At 48.4% G+C, this 19,686-nt stretch overlaps 3 protein-coding genes across 6 annotated transcripts in view; 2 read left to right on the top strand and 1 right to left on the bottom strand.

The window, feature by feature from the left end:
* Positions 1-359: 359 nt before the first annotated feature.
* mbd3a (methyl-CpG binding domain protein 3a) lies at positions 360-5,372 on the top strand. Of its 4 annotated transcripts, none has more exons than XM_076991352.1 (6): positions 360-797; positions 1,408-1,567; positions 1,739-1,876; positions 2,432-2,522; positions 2,793-2,970; positions 3,249-5,372. In XM_076991352.1, exons 1-6 carry the CDS (start codon positions 688-690, stop codon positions 3,394-3,396), a joined length of 825 nt encoding a protein of 274 aa, XP_076847467.1. In that variant the 5' UTR covers positions 360-687; the 3' UTR covers positions 3,397-5,372. The 4 variants fall into 4 exon arrangements, with proteins under 4 accessions (XP_076847467.1, XP_076847466.1, XP_076847469.1 ...); XM_076991351.1 differs by having other exon boundaries at positions 2,778-2,970; XM_076991354.1 differs by having other exon boundaries at positions 361-701.
* A 397-nt stretch (positions 5,373-5,769) lies between these two features.
* On the top strand, positions 5,770-13,265 carry LOC143493158 (RNA-binding protein MEX3B). The gene is made up of 3 exons (XM_076991359.1): positions 5,770-6,210; positions 6,758-7,274; positions 8,271-13,265. The coding sequence occupies exons 2-3, from the start codon at positions 6,812-6,814 to the stop codon at positions 9,665-9,667; spliced, it is 1,860 nt and encodes a 619-aa protein (XP_076847474.1). The 5' UTR covers positions 5,770-6,210; positions 6,758-6,811; the 3' UTR covers positions 9,668-13,265.
* A 1,305-nt stretch (positions 13,266-14,570) lies between these two features.
* Positions 14,571-19,686, bottom strand: part of LOC143493173 (protein unc-13 homolog A) — a 49,036-nt gene continuing 43,920 nt past the window's right edge. The window contains exons 40-42 of the mRNA XM_076991387.1: positions 18,269-18,361; positions 17,984-18,143; positions 14,571-17,703 (exon numbers count right to left, since the gene is read on the bottom strand). Coding sequence (XP_076847502.1) covers positions 17,412-17,703; positions 17,984-18,143; positions 18,269-18,361 — 545 coding nt within the window. The 3' untranslated portion in view covers positions 14,571-17,411. The remainder of the gene's footprint in view (positions 17,704-17,983; positions 18,144-18,268; positions 18,362-19,686) is intronic.

Here is a 19,686-nt window from a genome sequence, read left to right as displayed (position 1 = left end):
TATGACTGGGATGTAGCAACAGCACAGTAATACACAGTACAGTATGCATTGAATGGCAAGGTAACCTCAAAGTTCACAAACTTTGTATTGTTATGCATAATGTTAAAATCCCCGAGTTTTATATTGAAGAGTCTGGGTCTTTTTTTATTTTAGAATATTGAGTGGGCTGAGTTGTTCTCATTCACTGTTTTTCCAGAACAAATGGTGAAGCAAATCAAATTGTTCTGCGCTTAAACAAATAGTTCTGGGCTTACTAAATGATGTGTAAGGTCTCGGGGTGTAATTAGTGCCTTTACTCTCCACACGTGTTTAGTAAAGAGGTAAGAGGTGACGAGAAAGAGGAGCACATTTCAGCAAAACCATGAGAAGACCATTCTGAACGTGGTCTAGATTTTGTGTGCGTGTTCGTGACTTGATTCTTTTATTGTTTTTGGCTCGTATTTATCCCCTCAACGACTATAATATTTTTAACATAATATTTAGTAACCTTTCTATTTGACTAAAAACTGTTGAAAGAAGTTTGACTATGTTATAATTCGTGTAAGATCTCCCAGCACTAGAGTAAGTGAGCCGGGCGGGGGGGCAGGAGGGGAGAAGAGTGGCGGTGCCATAAAGACGCGGCTTACAAGCGGCATCCCGACTGTTCACACTCGGCGTAGTTCTCCGGATTCCGGCCTCAGGAGAAGAATGGAGAGGAAAAGGTGGGAGTGCTCGGCTCTCCCGAATGGTTGGAAAAGGGAAGAAGTGACCAGAAAGTCGGGCTTGTCCGCGGGGAAAAGCGATGTCTATTATTTTAGGTACTGCTGCCGGATGAGCCCGCGGAGACGGAGCCGCACGGCCGCTCCGACAACGTCGCTCCGAACTTGTGCGGCTGCGGAGTCGGTTAACTTCCCAACGGTCGTCGGACTGTTTCTCAAAGACAATAAAACACGTTTTATTCGAGTTATCTGACTATTTTTTTGTATTCTGAGGAAGTTTTACCCGCTGTGCACAGTAGTACTTTATCCAGTTAGCTAGTGAGCTCGTTTGAAGCTAACCGTTAGCCGTTAGCAGCTAACGTTATTTGTTTTAGCTAGTTAGCTGGCTAGCTGGTCACCAGTTAGTTATAACTTCCTTTCTCGCTACGTTGGCAAATATTTTAGTGTTTTAATGAAACTTTTTGTATCCCAAACTCCATTTTTTTACTTTTAACTGGAATTTATTGGCACCTTGGCGGGATATTTGACTTTAGCCGTCACGTTTAACTTCAACATTAATAGCCTGCCTGCTAAGTTGCTTTGTTACCCAGTTAGTTTAATCTAGCTAACGTTAGCCAAGTCTTCGAGATTAACGTAAGATTTAAAGTTTACGTGTTTTTTGTGTTAAGAGTCTTGAGTTTGGAGCCTTTTTTGTGTGTGTTTTTTACAGCCCCACGGGGAAGAAGTTTCGGAGTAAGCCGCAGCTAGCCCGTTACCTTGGCAACTCCATGGACCTGAGCACGTTTGATTTCCGCACGGGGAAGATGATCATGAGTAAACTGAACAAGAACCGACACCGCGTGCGGCACGAGCACGGGGGCCAGAGTAAGGTGTGTGGCAGACTGAAACAGGTGCACGTGTTTGGGTTATGGTATTTACAGTCTTATCACCAGTCGATCCCTCTTAATTCTGCATTGTTCTTTTTTGGATTGTCAAAACGCATCTTTTCTACTTCTTTGCACTGACTTTAATGTAAATGGGTTTTTTTTTTATTTTTAAAGGGTAAGCCGGATCTGAACACCTCTCTGCCGGTGCGACAGACGGCATCTATCTTTAAGCAGCCTGTTACCAGGGTCACGAATCACCCCAGCAACAAAGTGAAGACTGACCCCCAGAAGGCCGTGGACCAGCCAAGACAGGTGCGGCGCTGTCCTTCAGATGTATCAGCTACGAGTGCCCAGTTGGTAGAACCCAAATATCTGGAGAGCTGAAAGCTTAGGAATCAGTCAGGTTCACTCGGGTTGAACCGCTTGCATGGTTCTTTGGCTATGGTGCTGTACACAGAATTTTGCACAACTTTCAGATAGTAGTGTTTGTAAAATGAACTGCACTCTCTTGTGCTGGGGTGAGTTTCCTGAAACGTTCTTAGCGCTAAGTACTTCTTAACCTCATACATTTCATACGAGGTTACGACGTACTTAGCGCTACGAACGTTTCGGGAAACCCACCCCTGTTTAGCGCACTAGGTACAGATTCTTTATGTGATGCAATGTGTTACGTTTTGTTTTTGTGGGGCCGTGATTTAATGCATGCTTGAAACAGTAATGCACTAACAAGTTCATTAACAGGTGATGAAAACATATCTATAGAAAGTTGCTGTACATGATTTTAATGTAAAACGTTAGCCAGCCAGGATGGGCTAAAGCTTGACTTTGAACAATACTTTTGTGTTTGCCGTTATGAACACACCTCAGCTGTTCTGGGAGAGGAAGCTCGGTGGACTGAATGTGTACGATATAGCAGAGGAGCTGATGAAGACTATGGATCTTCCCAAAGGTCTTCAAGGTGAGCAGCTCGATGGAAGAAAGGCGAATGTACACACACTACATTTAAATACAGGATTTACCCAGATGCCTTTGCGCATGGGGTGGGGCTGTATTTAAGCTTAATTTTTACTCTTGTGGATGTCCAGATATGTACATACATTGATTGCATTCCTCACAATTCTCTGCTCGCACCGTATGTCAGACCACTGAACCTCACCCACGTAATACAAGTTAACTGGACGTTTCTGTTTTCCTATGCTGTGATGTCTGAAAGTGTCCTCTACTTCAGCGGCCGGCCCAGGCTGCACGGATAAAACGCTCCTGTCCGCGCTCGCCAGCGCCCTGCACACCACCAGCGGCCCAATCACGGGACAGCTGTCTGCCGCCGTGGAGAAGAACCCGGGCGTGTGGCTCAACACCGCGCAGCCCCTGTGCAAGGCTTTCCTGGTGACGGACGAGGACATCAGGTACATGTGGCATAACCTCCCTGCGCACCGGTGGCGCTTTGAGCACGCTCTTGAATGTTTTCACTGCAAACCTAAACCTTTTTGAGTGCGTGTTGTGTTGAGGAAGCGATTGAGCGCGTGTAGAGCGAACCTCGCGTTCGTCTCCGCTCTCAATACGGCTCGGTGTTGCCTCATCTGTGTGCTGCTTCCTCCTGCTCGTCAGGCTCGGGAGACTCTCGTCTCTCTTCCTCCCTCGCAGTGATTGGATGAGCTGTTACGTCACACCGTTTGTGTTGCAGGAAGCAGGAAGAGCTGGTGTACAACGTGAGGAAGAGGCTGGAGGATGCCCTCATGGCCGACATGCTGGCTCACATAGAGGAGGCAGCCGGGGAGGCGGAGCCTCAGAACGAAGAGACCACTGATGGGGAAGAGATGGAGGCTGTATAGCCACAGAATGGTCCTGCAGACATTTAAATACTCATAGTGCTGACCTATTTCCAAAGTGTGTTTTATTTACTTTCAGAATTTCTCCGGATGGTTATCTTTTGTTATTGTTAATAGGACGGTGACCATATTCTAGAAGCCTTATGAAATCCAGTCAGTTGAATCGAATGTGTTGATCTGACGTGTAACCTGTTCCTCGTTGTTAGTTTGTGAAGAGAGCCGTGTGGATCACAGGACTCTCTTCTCACACAGTCACACATTAACAAGACATTTACCGGCATCTGTTGCCCAGTGCTGTCTTTTCAATATGAAAACAAATGCTTTCTTCAGCTCTGACTTAACTGTGACGCACTGTTTTACACAGACAGCAGCAGTGTTTTCAGCATTCTTTTAATTTTTCAGTGTTAGTGGTCCAACATGGGTGTCTTGTCCTAGCTCATACATATGTGCTTGCAGCCAGGACTTTATGCTGTCTTGGAAGCTAATCTTCATAGTCTGAAAATTATGATTGGAGTCACAGGAAGTGTTTAGTTGAGGTTTTAAGTGGTAAACATGTCGCTGTGCAAATGCAGTTTCTCAGCAATTTAAAATACAATTTTGCCTCCCTCTGTTGACAGCTCAGGGATCAGGTCGAAAGTTTTTTTTTTTGTCACTGTAGTTAAAATTCTAGAAAAATGTGAAAATAGTCATGGAGAAGGCCAGAAACAGCATTACCTCTCAACTTTTTTAAACGCCTCCCGCATAAAGGATTGTGCCCTGATTCAGCAGGCTGCCAGTTACACAAACGGTTTCTCATTCATTTTCGAGAATGAGAACAGTATTCTCAAATATCTAAACATTATTTGCTTCACCAGAAGAGTTAATAATGTGGAATGTTTCTCTTGCCCAAATCCTGATTCCAGAGTCCTCTCTAGCAAACTGAGGTCCTTGTTTCTTTGCAGCAGCAGAATCATTTGGCTTATTTTTGAGTTCTTAGCTTGTGTGCCTTTAGGTTCAGCAGTCTCAATAACATCTGCTCTTTTGGGCACAGATTAAGTGCTGTCTTGAGTCAGTGGGATTCCCTGTTGATTATGCTTTTTAGTTTAGTCCTAGACATGAGCCGGGTATTCGGCTCAAATTTAAATTGCTGAGGAGCGTGTGTTTTGTGGTAAATGGGAAAAATACATTTAGAATAAACTTGTTTGATGGTGCTCATTCTGGGGGTCCTACATGGGGGATGAATATATAGATGGATAGTTTTTCCTGAATATGGTGCTGGGGTGGGGTGTCTACTTTTGGTTAATAGGTTGTCCTGTTACATTATGTTTAATGTTTAGTGTAAGCTTTATGTTCTTTGCTTTTCTATGTATTTAAAGTAAGACCAGGGTCAGCATTAATAATGAAGCTGATACTGGTATGTGCTTGTGATGTTATGAATGGGCAGTTTTTGTGTTTACACTTTGTGATCTACAAGCTGAGGGTAAAAAATTCAGATAAATGCATCATGTTGCCAAAAAATGTAAGAAAATGCTATAAACTTTTGTGCATTGTTATCCTCGGCTAAGACCGATGAAGGATTTGTTTGTGTCTGTATCGCTGTATTTATCTGGATGCAAGCAATACGTACTGAACACTGGTGTTCGTTAATTAATGAATTGCACATTGATTAATGCAGTGAACAAGCATGAATGCTGTATCTGAGAGGACTGATTTCCAGGTTTTAATATGTAACACCAATATGCAAAACATGCGTTGAACCTTTAGCAAACCAGTTGTTTTAGACTGAAGGCATTGCGTGCTCTCTGCCATCCGATTAATTTATCGAGATGGTTATTTACCTGATGTGTAATAAATGTCACCTACTGAGGAGGCGCTGCGTTTTGTACTTTATGCGGCCTTGGCTGTCTGGACCCAATTTTTTTCCTTTCTTTTCCAAGAACACTGCCTCTATACAGGCATAATTTTGTAAATTGAGTAATAAAATGTAATATTTGATTTAACGACTCTGGTGTATCTAGTGATATTTGAGAAGTACACATGCCTCACATTTGGATAAATAAATTTGACCTAAATAGTTTTAAGCGGCAGTTCTCACATGTAATTTAGGATTGTTTCATCATAAATTAAACAAACGTGCTGAGCTTTGTGTATGAATTAAAAAAACGTCACTTTAGAAGCATTAACACTACAGTACGTTTAAAAATTCTTCGTTCACGAATCGCAAACGGAATGACACGCAAATCCAAAAAAACATTGGCACTCCATACAACAAACCCGACACTCGTCGGCTGCCATTCGTCACACGACCGAACGTGACCGGCGCGGGGGACTTGCGCACGCGCGCCACCTAGGATACGTGCCTACCGCGTGGCCTTTGAACCCATTGTTGTGTCGCGGGTGACGTCAGTGTGCGCGAGAGACGGGGCAAGAGGCGGCGTGCGCTCGGGCTAGACAAAGGCGGCGGGCTCGAGAGCGGGGCAGCAAGGCGACGCGCTCGCTCTCCTTCTTCAACTCTCTTTTTAAGGCTCGCGTTTCCACAGAAATGTGAGCGAACGTGCTGACGGACAGATTAAAAGACGGGAAAAGTGAAACCGCGCTTTTCTTTCTTTTTCTTTTATCACTAGCCGACTCGCCTGCCATCCCCGGAGTCGCATGGTTTTTTAAATCTTTCCCCCCTCAACGCCCCCCAAAAAATTTAGCAAGTGTGCTAACCCGCTTAGCCTTACTGGTCGCCAGCGCCTCGCGCACTTGTGTGTTTTTTTTTTTTGCTCCCCTCGCGACCGACGGAAACGAGGCGTGGGGGTGGACGTTGTAAGCGCGCGCAGCCCGGCCCGAGAGGTGAGTTCCATCCACGCGCCCTTCGTCGCGCGCCCCGTAGAACTTGGTGCTGTGTGTTTTTGTCCACAAAACAAAAGGCGGCGGCGGCGACAACGTGACTGTAACCGCCGCTTAGCCGGCGAGCTAACGTGAGGTGTCGCTAGCCAAACAACGAGACACGGTCCCACCGACCACCACAACAACCCGGTTGTGGTCCGTTTTATTTTTATTTTTTATTTTCGGGGCGTTACCGCTTTCATAACCGCGTGAGTAAACCGTCTCCCGACGGGGTTTTTTTTTGTTCGCCCGCGCTAGGCTAAGTTAGCCGTAGCCCCGCTGTGAGGCTGCGTTAGCCGCGCTAGCCCGGCTAGCTAACGACTGGCGAAGAAAGAAACAATAAAGGACAAAAGCGGCGAGACTGGGGGAGGAGGGAGCGAGTGTTTTCCGTCACACACACACACCAGTGGGGCCGCCGTGGTTCGTCCGGACGCGTGTTGGGGTGTTTGTCTCCTTGTTTTAGATACTTCACTTCTTTATTGTGCTGTTTGCCCGAACCCTCCTCCTCCAGAGAGCCGTCCCCACCCCGGAGCGCCCCGCAGTCCCATGCCCATCCCCGGGGAGCATGCCTAGCCCCCTGTTTCACCCTGAGATTATGGATCACGACGTGGTGGTGAGCGGCCAGCCGAGCGGGGTCACGCTGCCCAGGGACGCCGACCCGGAGGCGAGGGACGGGGAGCGTCAGGAGGCGCTGCGCTTCGCCCTGGACCAGCTGTCACTCATGGGGCTGGATAAGGTGGACCCCCTGGACGGGACGCCGGGCACCGTGTCGGAGAGCTGCAACGGCGGCGGGGGAGGATACGTGGACCTGCAGATGCTGGAGCACCCCGGCGAGTCGCCCACGTCGTGCTCCCCGTCCCCGGAGTACTACGGCACCGGCGGCGGGTACCACATGGCCGGGCCGCACTCGCACGCCGTGCTGGGGGAACAAAGCTCGGTGCTGTGCAGCCGCAAGAGGAGTGTCAACATGACCGAGTGTGTGCCGGTGCCCAGCTCGGAGCACGTCGCGGAGATCGTGGGCAGGCAAGGTAACGTATATAATCACCCCTTACTCAGATACTCGTACCCGAACACTTTTTAAAACCGGGGCAGCGGGACCGGTCGTGTGTGGTGCCGTTCCCCGGCAGATGGAGCTCGGAGGTGGGGAGGGGGAGGGGAGGTCGGACAAAGCGGCAGATTGTCGGGAGTCTGGACGTGTCTGGGCCCCAAACAAAAGAAACGTATCGACCCATTCCCCCGTTTGTATCACCCTCACGGCCAAGTTCGCGCAGCTGAACGCACCGCACACTCGAGGTTGTGATGATCGGCGTGGTGTTGATTTTAACACGGCAGCACGTTGGACGTGTGTGTGTGATTGTGTGTGTGCCCAGCAGGGCCGACCGCGCATCCGACGGATCTGGGCGGTGTTTGTGCCGTCTCTGCGGCGAACTGAACCGAACCCGCCACGTTTAAATAAATCTTAATGCTTTTTTTTTGTTTGTTTTATTTGTTGTTACGCTCTTCTTGTTATTAACATAGCGCCGATATCTTCGTGGCGGCGTGCTCGGCTGTGCCGTGCTTGTTGCATTGTTCTCTTTGTTTGAAAAAGCCATGCTGTCTGCCTCCGACCATGACATCACGGAGCACGCGCGCCATTGGCCGCGTGAAGTAAGCCGTCCGGATTTAAAGGGACAGCGCCCTGTTTATTAACCATGCAGGCCACGTTGGGAGGCGCGGCGAAATGACCGTAATCGTTGTTTTTTTCAAAATACTTATCGTTTTAGGTAGTGTTTATAGCCATGTTCATGTAATTATTTAGTTTTCTGAGCAAAATTTGTTTGTTTTCAACCCGTGTAACATTTATTTTTGGATTGACTTGATTCAGTGAGTTTCGTATTGTGACAGTAAAGGGCTAAACTGTTAACAGGAGGCAACTTATTCACATTATATCTCGTGCTTATGAATAATTCTCATAATTTGTCTTACTCATCTGATTTAATGATTTTGCATATATTCAAATTAGTCTTTTTTTTGTTTTTGCACAGGTTGCAAGATCAAAGCCCTGCGTGCAAAGACTAACACTTACATCAAGACCCCGGTCAGAGGCGAAGACCCGATCTTCATAGTCACGGGCCGACGCGAGGACGTGGAAATGGCCAAGCGGGAGATCATCTCGGCGGCCGAACACTTCTCCATGATCCGCGCCTCACGTTGCAAAGCCGGGGCCGGGGGTAGCGGAGGGGCATCTCTGCCCGGACCGCCCCACCTGCCCGGGCAGACCACCATCCAGGTGCGTGTGCCCTACCGGGTCGTGGGCCTGGTGGTGGGACCAAAGGGCGCCACCATCAAGCGCATCCAGCAGCAGACGCACACGTACATCGTGACGCCCAGCCGAGAGAAGGACCCCGTGTTCGAGGTGACCGGCATGCCGGAGAACGTGGACCGGGCGCGGGAGGAGATAGAGACGCACATCACCCTCCGCACCGGCGCCTTCGTGGACCTGCAGGGAGACAACGACTTCCACAGCAACGGCACCGATGTCAGCCTCGAAGGCCTGGGCTCGCTGGGCCTCGGCGCCACGCTGTGGTCCAGAGGCGGGAACCACACCGCGGCCCCGCCCCCTCCGCCCCCGCCTCCTCCCCCGCTCCCCCTCGCCGCGCACGGCTCCGGCCGTAAGCTCTCCTCGTCCTCCTCCTCCTACCACAACGGAGGCCTGAGCGCAGAATCGTTTGTGGCGCCCCGACGGCCCGCAGAGAGCGGCAGCCCCACCAGTCCATTCAGCACGGGCAGCGGAGGGGGCGGCGGCTTCACCTTCACCGCCGACTCTGCCCCTGGCTTGGCCCCGCCCGCTTCGGAAGACCTGAGCTTCGAGTTCGGCAGCTCCCACATCTGGGCGCCGTTCATCAACGGCGGCAAACCGTCACAGGCGATACGACGTAATAGCAGCGGCCCCAGCGCCGGCAACGTCACGCCCCGCCTCTCGCCCACGCTGCCCGCCGACTCCGCCCCCCTGGACCACCCCTTGGCGCGGCGGGCACAGAGCGACCCGCTCAGCGCCCTCTCCTGGCTCCAGACGGGCTCCTCCTTCTCGGGGGGGAGCAGCAGCAGCAGCGGAGGGAGCACCACGGGCTACTCGTCATGCTCCGCCTCCTCCCTTCCCGGGGGCTCGCCCACCGACTCGGAGGGCGGCGGCAGCGGTGGAATGGGCGTGGCCTCGGGGGTCCTGGGCCGGCTGAAGGCGAGCGGCCTGGCCACCATGGTGCCCGGCGGGGTCAACAGGGACTGCTTCGTGTGCTTCGAGAGCGAGGTCACGGCCGCGCTCGTCCCCTGCGGGCACAACCTGTTCTGCATGGACTGCGCCGGCCAGATCTGCCAATCACAAGAGCCAGAGTGCCCGGTGTGCCACACCCCTGCCACGCAGTGCATCCGCATCTTCTCCTAATGCCACGCGGGCCCACCTGATCGGCCAGCAGGGGGTGCTGTCTTTCCAAATGTTATCCAGAACGTCTACAGTAATGTCTATGAAGAGAAGGGGAAGAGAATCTTACCACCTGCCTACATAAGATTGACAATAATTCAATAGTTACCATATTAGATATGACACTATTCTGAAGTTGCTCAAGTTGATTTATTATTATTAATAATAACAATAACAACTATGATGACAGATATTACTGACTCATGTACTTGTTCAAGGCTGTGGAGTCAGCTGGTTGTGAGTTGTTTTTTTTTCCAGAACTGAGATCTTCATTGTGGATGAGGAAGTTGGAAACCAGTGTCTTATCTTTCTTTAGGCATTAACGTTGTGGCGCGTCGGCCGCCGGCCTCTTTGGTCTGCGTGCCCTTTACATTCCCCTCCCCCACACGTTCTCGCTTGATTGCAGCCTGGTTACGTCGTTCTCGTGGTTTTCCCTTTTATTTTATTTTTTAGTTTTTGTTTTTTGCTCGAGACATTTTTCTACTCACAGATATTTTTCGACTTAAGCTGCATAAGTCTGCACTTTTTTCTAATGGTTAATTTTGAGATTTCTCCCAGGGACGGGAACAGAGTTGGGTGTTTTGAATCCCGTGCGTCTCTGGTGCGCCGTTGCCATGGCGAACCTGTGGCGATATTCTGGGATAATGCGGGGACTGCAGAATCTACATATTTACCAGCCCGGAATATTCCAGGATTACTTGTTATTTTTCTGGCTGTTTTTTTGTTGGTTTTGGTTTTTTTAATCTATGAAGAATGAAACACTTAATATTTATTCATGTTAAGAGTTGATATCCAACATAATGGTTAATGTTCAATATAAAAACAAGTAGATAGATAGAATAGTTGACATTGCATAAGGAAAATCATTGCAGTGCTAAGAGGTTGGCTTTGTGTGCCGGTTCCTTGTGTATCTCTAACCTTCCGATCCTACAACACTCAAATTCCAGTCCAGTGGAGGGCCTCACCTGCTCCACTGTAACTCGTCTTTTGGCTAAATCATTACAGGTCATATACACTTCATTATCACAGGACTTTCGCCTTGAATGCTACTATAACAAAAGGTTAGGGATCTGTTTTTTCCAGTCTGGACCCCTGTCCTGAGAGGCCGTCCGCTATCATTTTGAAACACACCATGGACATTTATGCTGCCTGGATTCGCCCTTAATCCACAGTCCTTATCTGTTACAGTTTTATTGTTCTTAAAGTTATTCTTTTAAGATTAGCTGTCTGGTCGTTCCCGCAGAATGGGACACGCACACAGCCCCTCGTCCACCAACGAGACTGTTTTTGACTTATTGAATTGTAGAATAGTTATTTGTAATGTTGCAAGAATGTTTCTCCTTACTGTGGAAGTGTGTATGAACGATCGAGTGTGTGTGTGTGTGTGTGTGTGAGTGAGTGGGATGTCCGTCATAGTTCAGCAGACTGCTGTAGAGCCATCCTGCTTGTGTGCGCCGACACACACTGCCATGTTCTTTTTTTGGTTCTCCAGTCGGTGGCCTGTAGTGGATCTATCGGACCAGCATGGAGAAACATTGGTCTTCCGCCCTTCCCATAAGCCCTTGCTCTCACGTTCAGGACAAAATGCCCCTACAGAGCTGCCTGCAGAGTGTTTGTGTCCTCTGTGGAAGTGCTCTGACGATCCCTGCCCTACCCCCTACCCCCTCCCCCCACCAGGGGGTGCTCTCGCACACAGCCTCTTAGCATTGCGCCCTTTGACGTCCATCTTCAGGGCAGTGGGTTGAGTCAGAGAGGCATTTTACACTAGACAAGCCATGACGCCACCATATACCATTTAAAAGGGCTTCCTGTTACTGCACTGCACTTCAGGTCTCCTTCCGTTACAATAACCAGGATTGAAAATCGCAGTCAGAACCTGGCAGCTATATCACCCAGAGCTTCCACACACTTTGTGCTACATTCTGCCGAGCTGCGCAGTACGTGAGGTTTAAGGTTGGGGCAGCCGTGATCTTCCTGGTAGCCGGTCTAAGAAGGGAAGCTAGACACAGTTGTGGTGAACAAGTTGAGAGGCCGGTGGTCAAAGCACCCTGCGCAGTCCAACATCCTTCAGTAACTAGGGGGGGTGGATGAAATCGAGCCGGTCTACGTTTCTCCTTCAGTGTCTCTCGAGCACTCGACTGTCCGCCCGGATTTCTCGCTAATTGAATCGGGGAGGGGCTGGGCTGTCCAGTGATCCTAGTAGCCGCCGGTTGGTGGTTCGTTGCCGGGAGCCCACGTGCGGTTGTAGGGAGGCGAACGTCTCCGGGACAATTCGCACGAGATCCCTGACGCTTCTGCGTGGGTCACACACCCACAGCCCCTCTTGGTTATGTTCCAGTGTTTTTTGATTTGGGGTTCTCCTTGCTGTTTCTGAGCGCTGAGTGGTTCGGTGATGGGGAGGCTGTAAAGTATTGTTGGACGCAGCACAGGCACGCACCTTGGCAAACTTCCTTCTTCCTGAATTGGTTTTCCTGGAGATCAACTGATATGTCTTCGTAATGAAATTAGCTTAGCTTTGACAGATGTTTTTTTTTTCATTCCGAAATTCAAAACCCAAGGAATTCAGTTACAAAACTACTTGGAGGTACAAACTCAGTACAAGTTAGTGGTGTGCTGTACAGATCCCAAGGGCCCAGTGTGCTCTGTGCTCCTGGGGCATCATGGGTAACCTCAGCATCAGTCAGCTCTAATGAAGGCAGACCCCACCCCTCTGTTAATCAGTCACTCCAGACCAGTCTACACAGACCCCCCCCCCCCCCCCCCTAGGGGCGGAGCCTGCTCAGCCTACAATACCCGTTCCCGCCCCTCCCTCCCCAGAGGTTTTAAAACAGGGTTTCCCCGAGGAAAGTACAGAGGGCCCAGTCTTGCTTCAGAATGGCATCGGTTGCCACTCTTGCATGTGTCACTTAGCCCTGTAATTCTGCTCCTCCTTTGTGTGATTTACTTTTTCTCTCCCCGCTTTAATTATTTTGTATGCGGAACCAAAAGTAGTTTCAATAACAAGGTTTCAGACCTAACTGTAAATACCCTGAATACAATCATTGGGATTTGTTTTCCAGAAGTACAAAAATGATAAGGTAAATGTAGTTTTTAAAACGTGTATCATTATTTGTAAGTTAACTATCTGCATGTCTTGAAGCCATCAGGCGTTAGCTAATAATTTTCTAAAGAAAAAAACAACAAAAAAAACTTTTTACACATTTTATTTTTACAATTTATTTGCTTACCTTGACATAAATATCCCAGATTATAATGTGACCCTTTTATTACTGCAAATTTATCTTTATTTTCCATATTTGTTTCCTGTGTACAACATATAGGCAATTTATAACAAAATGAGAAAATTATTGAAGAAATTTAAAATTGAAATATATTTTATTTGAAAGTTTATGGACCTTTTAGCCGCGAGTTGGAACAATTGTATACTCGTATAATTTGAGCTGACTTGAGGTTATAAGAAATGTATCAAGAGTTTTATTTTTTATGCTTCTTTAATAAATCTTGTTTTTTGTTTTCGTTTTTTACTGTAAAACAATAAATAGAGGCTTCGTGTGTTTCATTTAGTTTACAATAGGGTGGTGACAATTATTATAATTATTTGGTGCGTACTAAATGGTTGTAAACCGGTACTTTTAATTGTCAGAGATTGCAGCTAATGATCTGCCGGAGGAATTAGGATATACAAACCGAAATATCGTCGTTCATTCCATCGTCACTCATGTTATCTCTCCTGATCTAACCTTCCACCTTATGGTTGTTCTATCCTAAAACATGCCACAGTAATAGTTTTATTTAGTCTGAAAAGGCATTCAAATGGATATATGTATGTACAAACACCAACAACGTATTGAACATGAAAACTTTAAAAAGGCCCATTATTTAAAAAAAATGAAATGCAGAACAAAATTCAGTTGACCGAATCAACCGTTGTTTGTAAAGAGATTCGCCTCCCGCCGGGACTTTTAAACTGAAGTGTGGCTGGAGGCATACGTCACACGCAGCCATGCGTCATGCGCTGCGATAAAAATTGTGCCGCATAGGACACACCTGTGTCTGCTCTCCGCCGTGTCCTCGATTGCTCCGAGCGCGTTTAGAAAATTGATACGTCCTTAAAGATGGCGGACTAGTTTCCGGGTCAGGGGATGGAGGCGGTAGGACGGAGGAATGGAGGAGTCAGCAATATCGGCTACGAGATCCACCCGCGAAGTTCTAGCTCATAGTTTTTGTAAAGGTGGGATGCGGTACCCTAAACTGTCACTAGATGGCAATAAACTGCGAAGACTAGGTCCTTAAGCTAATCACTGCAGACTTGAGTATACGAGTTCGTAATGTGTGTTTATGAATTTTATTACATTCTCTTAGTTGTGAAGTATAGTGGATAGTGGATGGATGGTTAATGATGTTGCAAATTTTATAGTACTTGAATATAAGCCCATCTGTATGAATATGTACACTACATGAATGCAACATGGTTTTAGCATTGTCTTTTTTCCCTCTAAAATCACTTTAGGCCACATTAATGAGCTTTGAAACCTAAACTAAACGAAACTGCTCAAGAACGTTATTACCATTGTACTGAACAGACACTGGGAGCAAAACACTTGGTTTGTTTTCTAAATATAAACCCATCCTGATGACGTAAAATAAGATTTACTGTCTTGCATTGCTCTGATGTCAAAGATATATGTTCACAGCATGTGGTGCATTCTGGGAGCTGACTGTCTCCAGGTGAGTCTCATCTCAGAGGCAGTACATTTAAATAATTATTTTCCTTTTGGTCTGTGTCTCTTACAAGACATTTTGTTTGCACCTACACCGCTGAATCTTCACAAGAAAACAAAACATTAAAAAAATCAGACGGAACAGTTTTTTTTTAATAGGAAGCAATGCTGCATCAGTTTACCACAATCCTCTTTAGAAACCATCATAATGATTACAAATGAAAATTACAAACATCCCCAGTATAAAACCATCTTCTCATGCTTATTCACGTCACATTCCTTCTCTTAAACATTAATTTATGCATTTATTTAGTTGTGGATTTTTTGTTCTTTTTTTTTTTTTTTTTGAAAAATAAATACATTTGAAAATCTCCAAATAAAAATGAAATGAAATATCCAGAGAGGTCGTTCTGCGACGGGCAGGTTAACGTCTGCTCGCCGTTCATGCATTTGGTTTTACAGGTCACGACAACGGCAACCGCATGGCAACACATCTGCAGACATGCAAACATGCATATGGGTAATCCTCATGCCCGTTTGTGCTTGAGAGGGTTATGTGGCGTGTGCACGTGTTTGTGCGTGTGCATGTGTTTACGAGTTCTTGTGAATGATGTCACAATGTCCACCCCCCCTCCCCCCATTCATCCGGACGGGCTGAACCGCGTGGTGGCCCGTTGGGAGCAGCGCTGTCGACGGTGCGGAGCGAAGCTCGCTGTGGTTTGGCGAACCCTCTGACGAGATCTCGAGCGTGGACCGCACTTCTGTCCGAGTTACAGAGGCTCGAACGCGCCTTCTCACTCTGGGTTGTAAACATCGTCTGTTCTGTTCCAGGGACACAAAGAGCTAACTAGTGTGGTGTAATTTAATTGCACTATGGTTCAGTTGTAAAAGAGCAAACTTGAATGGCTATCTATCCATGACTGGCTCTCATCCCAAATATCTGTGATATATGGGCTATATATACAAACCCCATCTATCCCCACCCTATACAAGACTAGTACATCTTTTGGGATTATACAAGAAGGACATTTACTGCCATTGAGACACTTTCACTTTCTGACAGATGGAGAAACACAATCTCTTTGGTGCTTGGCCCCGCCCTCTTGCACGAGCACATGTAACTGTTCCTGGATCAGGCCTGTGCATCTCCCCACACTGAGCATGGCTGCGAATTGTAAGATGGTGCAATGGCTGACTGTTCCTTGATCAGGCCTGCGCGTCTCGCCACGCTGAGCACGGCTGCGGAAGCTGTTTGGCGTGGGTGTCTCACGCCGACCCTCTTCGGTTCACGTCTTGAAGTATTGCTGCAGAATTAAGACGGACGAGAGTCCCGGCTGAAGGTGCAGGACCCGGCACTGGAAGCCGGAACCGTGGTGGTTTCCTGTGAGCCTGGACACGGACAAGAGGACTACGCCGTCACCGGCCTGCGCAGCACACACACATGCTGGTTTCCTTTGGTGGAGTCAAACACTACAAGACATCACCACACTGAACATGCTAGCACTGTCACAGAGCTAAGACACACCTCCTACATGCAGCTATAGTCCTTTGTGTTTTAGAGATTTCATCGGATGGGTTATCTGAAAAGGTCAGTCATGCCCGGATTTATCCCTAGACTGTTAAGAAGGACGTAATGGAGTCGAGTGTGTGACGCCTGGGGTCTGCTGCGTAGATCGACGTAGGCTGGGTCAGCAGTTTGAAGTCAAACGGAACATTCTAGCATCGTGGCTCTTGGGTCAGTCGGTCTGTACACCTACCACTCTGTAACCTTTGTCTGTTCAGGTGGTCATTCCAATAACAAGGCCCACAGAAGCATGACACAGTGCCTCTAAAATCTTCACCATCGCCCTTCCGGCAACCATAAAATATTTCATCTCTGGCGCAGAACGAGTCTGCCATGCAAATGCCCTCTAAAGTCCCATAATGCCCTGCAGGTGAGATTCTGAGGCCCAAGGAGAGAGTCACAGTGTTAGTGTAATAGGCACCACCATTCGACACATGTACAGCCCCAGCAGAGGCAGGGAGTGCTGGGGAAACCGGACGGACCGACAGACAGACGGACGGACGGCTGGGGGTGGGTGGAGTCACACTCCCAAACATGCAAAGTAGGCAAAGTGCAAAGTATTCCAAACGACACAAACAAATCAAGCCCTGATGTTTGTCGATTATTATTTTCCCCAGAACGGAAACCGTCCGGGTTCTAAAATAACCGGCTGAGGTGGAGAGGGAGCAAGGGATTCTGGGATTGCAGCGGACGCCGTGTGCACCGGGAGCCCGAGAGCGGCCTGCGGGCGGAGATGCGGTGCGCGTGTTAGCAAGCGTGTTTTTTTTGCGTGTTCCTCTGAGAGCGGTCTGCTGAGTCATGTCACGGGAAGGGTCGTCTGCACGCTGCAGCCGAGCTATGCTGACCGACGCAAAGTGCCGAGTCGTGGTTAACACGACTGAAGCAGAGGGCTGAGAAGTTTCTTAAAGCATGTCTGTGAAAAGAGCAGGAGAAGGCGATCGGCACCCAATGGTCCTGATTGGACAAGCCTATCACTGTATGTAGCCAATCACTGGGCACCTTGCGTGGTCGGGCTTTGTTTTATGCAAGCTTTGTGGCATGCTTTGTGTTTTAAGATAAGCTAGTGTGCAAAAAGAAGACGTATGCTTGTATGGGTGTGTGTGTGTGTGTGTGTGTGTGTGTGTGTGTGTGTGTTTGTGTGTGTGTGTGTGTCTATTTCTTTGACATCATTATTTGCTTGAATCAGATTGAATTGCTTTTCTGTTTGTATAGAAATTTCTGTTATGTCACTATCGACGTTACCGACAGAGGCATAACAGCGAAGCTCCATTGTGATCATCGTCCTGGCCATCTGTCCTTACAGGCCTGACCTCCGTCACTTTGTTTCCTGTGGCCATGTTTGTATGTGCATGCACGTGTTTTTCAGTTTTTCCTTTTTTCGCTGCAGTCCTGCGCACGGCCCCCCCGGGGGGGGGGGGGCGCCCTAGCTCCCACGCCCCTCCTCGGCCGAGCGCTGGTCCGACTTGAGCTTGACGAACTCCTTGGCCACGTCGTCGTTGTTGCGCTGCGAGAGGATGCGCAGCACGGTCAGGCCCGTCTCGTCCATGTGGACCCGCTTGCCCAGGGGCAGCCAGCAGGTGGCGCCGCCGCGGCCAACCACGTCGCGCAGCTGCAGCACGGCCACGCCCACCGTGCGATCGTCACGTGCAAAGCAGTAGTCCTTCACGCACACGTGCAGCTCATAGCCCTCCGGCCCTAGCTCGCTGCCCAGGGTGCTGCGGAGAGGCGGAGACCCAGTGCCAAAAGGGGCGGGAAAGGGGCGGGGCCAGGGATGGAAGAGAAGAACATTAGCTGCATTTCACAAGCTACTAATCACATGATGTAGGTGAACAGATGAGCTTTATAAGAGATATACAGTATAATAGTGTGCGTGTGTGTGTGTATATATATATATATATATATATATATATATATATATATATATATATATATATATATATACATACACTTTTATACTTTTCAATGAAATAAGTACAAATCAAGCAAAAGACTTACAACTGAATAGACTCGCCAAATTTAGGGGACCAGCTGTTGTTTTTAGACTTGGTGGCGAACTTCCTCTTCTTGTCACTGAGGTGAGGCCCAATGATGTACACCTCCACAAAGGGGCGGAAGATGCCCTGCGTCTGCCAGCGCAGGTCATTGGCTGCCACCACTGCCAATCAAATGACAGAGAGAGCAAGAAGGAGGGGAAAAGTGTTGGTAAAAGTCCATGACGTCGACACAAAAACAGGAAACACGAAGAAATCGAGAAATGGATGAAAGAAGGGGGATCGAAACCTTTAACGTTGATTTTGTGGCCGCCGTTGTTGGGATCACTGATCATCTCCACAGTCATGGACACCTCGCCCACGGCATCCTCCACGCCCGAGGCTGCAAAACAAAAGGTCAAAGGTCAGGGGGAAACCAAAACAAAACACAGTTTCACGTTCATCCGTAGCGCACACGCGCCAGTGCTCCGAAAAGAATGAACTGTAGTGCATAAGCTAGAGTCGGAATGTTTGCAGAGGAGGGACCCCGACGTCTCTAAGACCCAGACGTCTCTAAGACGTCCCTCGTAAGTCAGCCATGGAAGAGTGGACACGAGGGCCTTGACTTGTAGTTCAACTCAGTTTGAAAAACTCACCTCGTGACCTCAGTTAAGACTGCGTTCTTCTGCTGATTAAACAATGGGTCGGAAGTTCAACCCTGATGTCTTCACGAAAATTTGCATATCATTTCCATATGTGCTGTGATTGGCTAAGCTAAGTGCTTTCAAAGACAGAGAGCACTTCAGCTCCTTGTCTGGAGGCAAAACAGGCCAGTAATGTGTAATTAAGGGGTGATAGGAAGGAGGAAAACATTCAGCATTGGTGAGAATGTAGCAGTCTGGCTCTCCCTCCGTCAACGCAATAGTCTTCTTATTGCATTGCTCGCATTTTGCATAGACGTTAATGAAATGGACCAGCAGCGTGAACCGCGATTGCGCTCCCAGCCATGAATCTAAACTCAGATGTGCCCCGTTCTAACGATGCTGCTACGATGCTGCTAGCTGCCAACGTTTGAAACGAACAGAAAAGCCCTTGATGTTTGTTTTTGTCCAACGAACGGTGCTGGAACCCTGTGCTGAAGATCTTAGTGGGCTTTCATTTCGGCAAAATCCCCGGTGAAGCTCTTCTGAAGCCTGGATGAAATATTTTGTTCTGGCCAAGAACTACAGTCGAGCCAGCTGGTAGTTTTACACATAACTGCTCCACCTCCCTCTTCTCTGGTCTGATGGAGGAGACCGTTAGGGACAGGAGGACTGTTAAACTCCTCTGGGTAATCAGAAAACTGCTATTATCAGAAGTAATGAATACAATCACAGCAGTGAAACTGTTATATAAAGGCCCAACACAGCCAGCGAACTCCCACCAACATGTGCACACACACACACACACACACACACACAGAGCAGGCAGGCTATATGCCAGACTGTCCTCTGCACGCTCATATAGAACAGTGAGACATGGGGGGGGGGCACACGAAGTGAGACAGAGGACAAGGACAACGGGTCCCCAGCGGGGTGCACGTCTGACCCCGCAGATGATGAAACGCCTTACAGAGACGCATAGAGACAGTTTCCTGGGGAGGCAGGGGGGATTTTTCCTGGCCCTCTGTGCCCTGTGCACAGGCACGTCCAGAGAGGCAGCCGTGCACGTGGGAGGCAGGCCACGGCA

The sequence above is a fragment of the Brachyhypopomus gauderio genome, unplaced genomic scaffold (assembly GCF_052324685.1).
Source record: "Brachyhypopomus gauderio isolate BG-103 unplaced genomic scaffold, BGAUD_0.2 sc82, whole genome shotgun sequence".
Classification (NCBI taxonomy): Eukaryota; Metazoa; Chordata; class Actinopteri; order Gymnotiformes; family Hypopomidae; genus Brachyhypopomus; species Brachyhypopomus gauderio.
The sequence above is the reverse complement of the archived record's forward strand: the minus strand, read 5'-3'. Positions and strand labels throughout refer to the sequence as shown.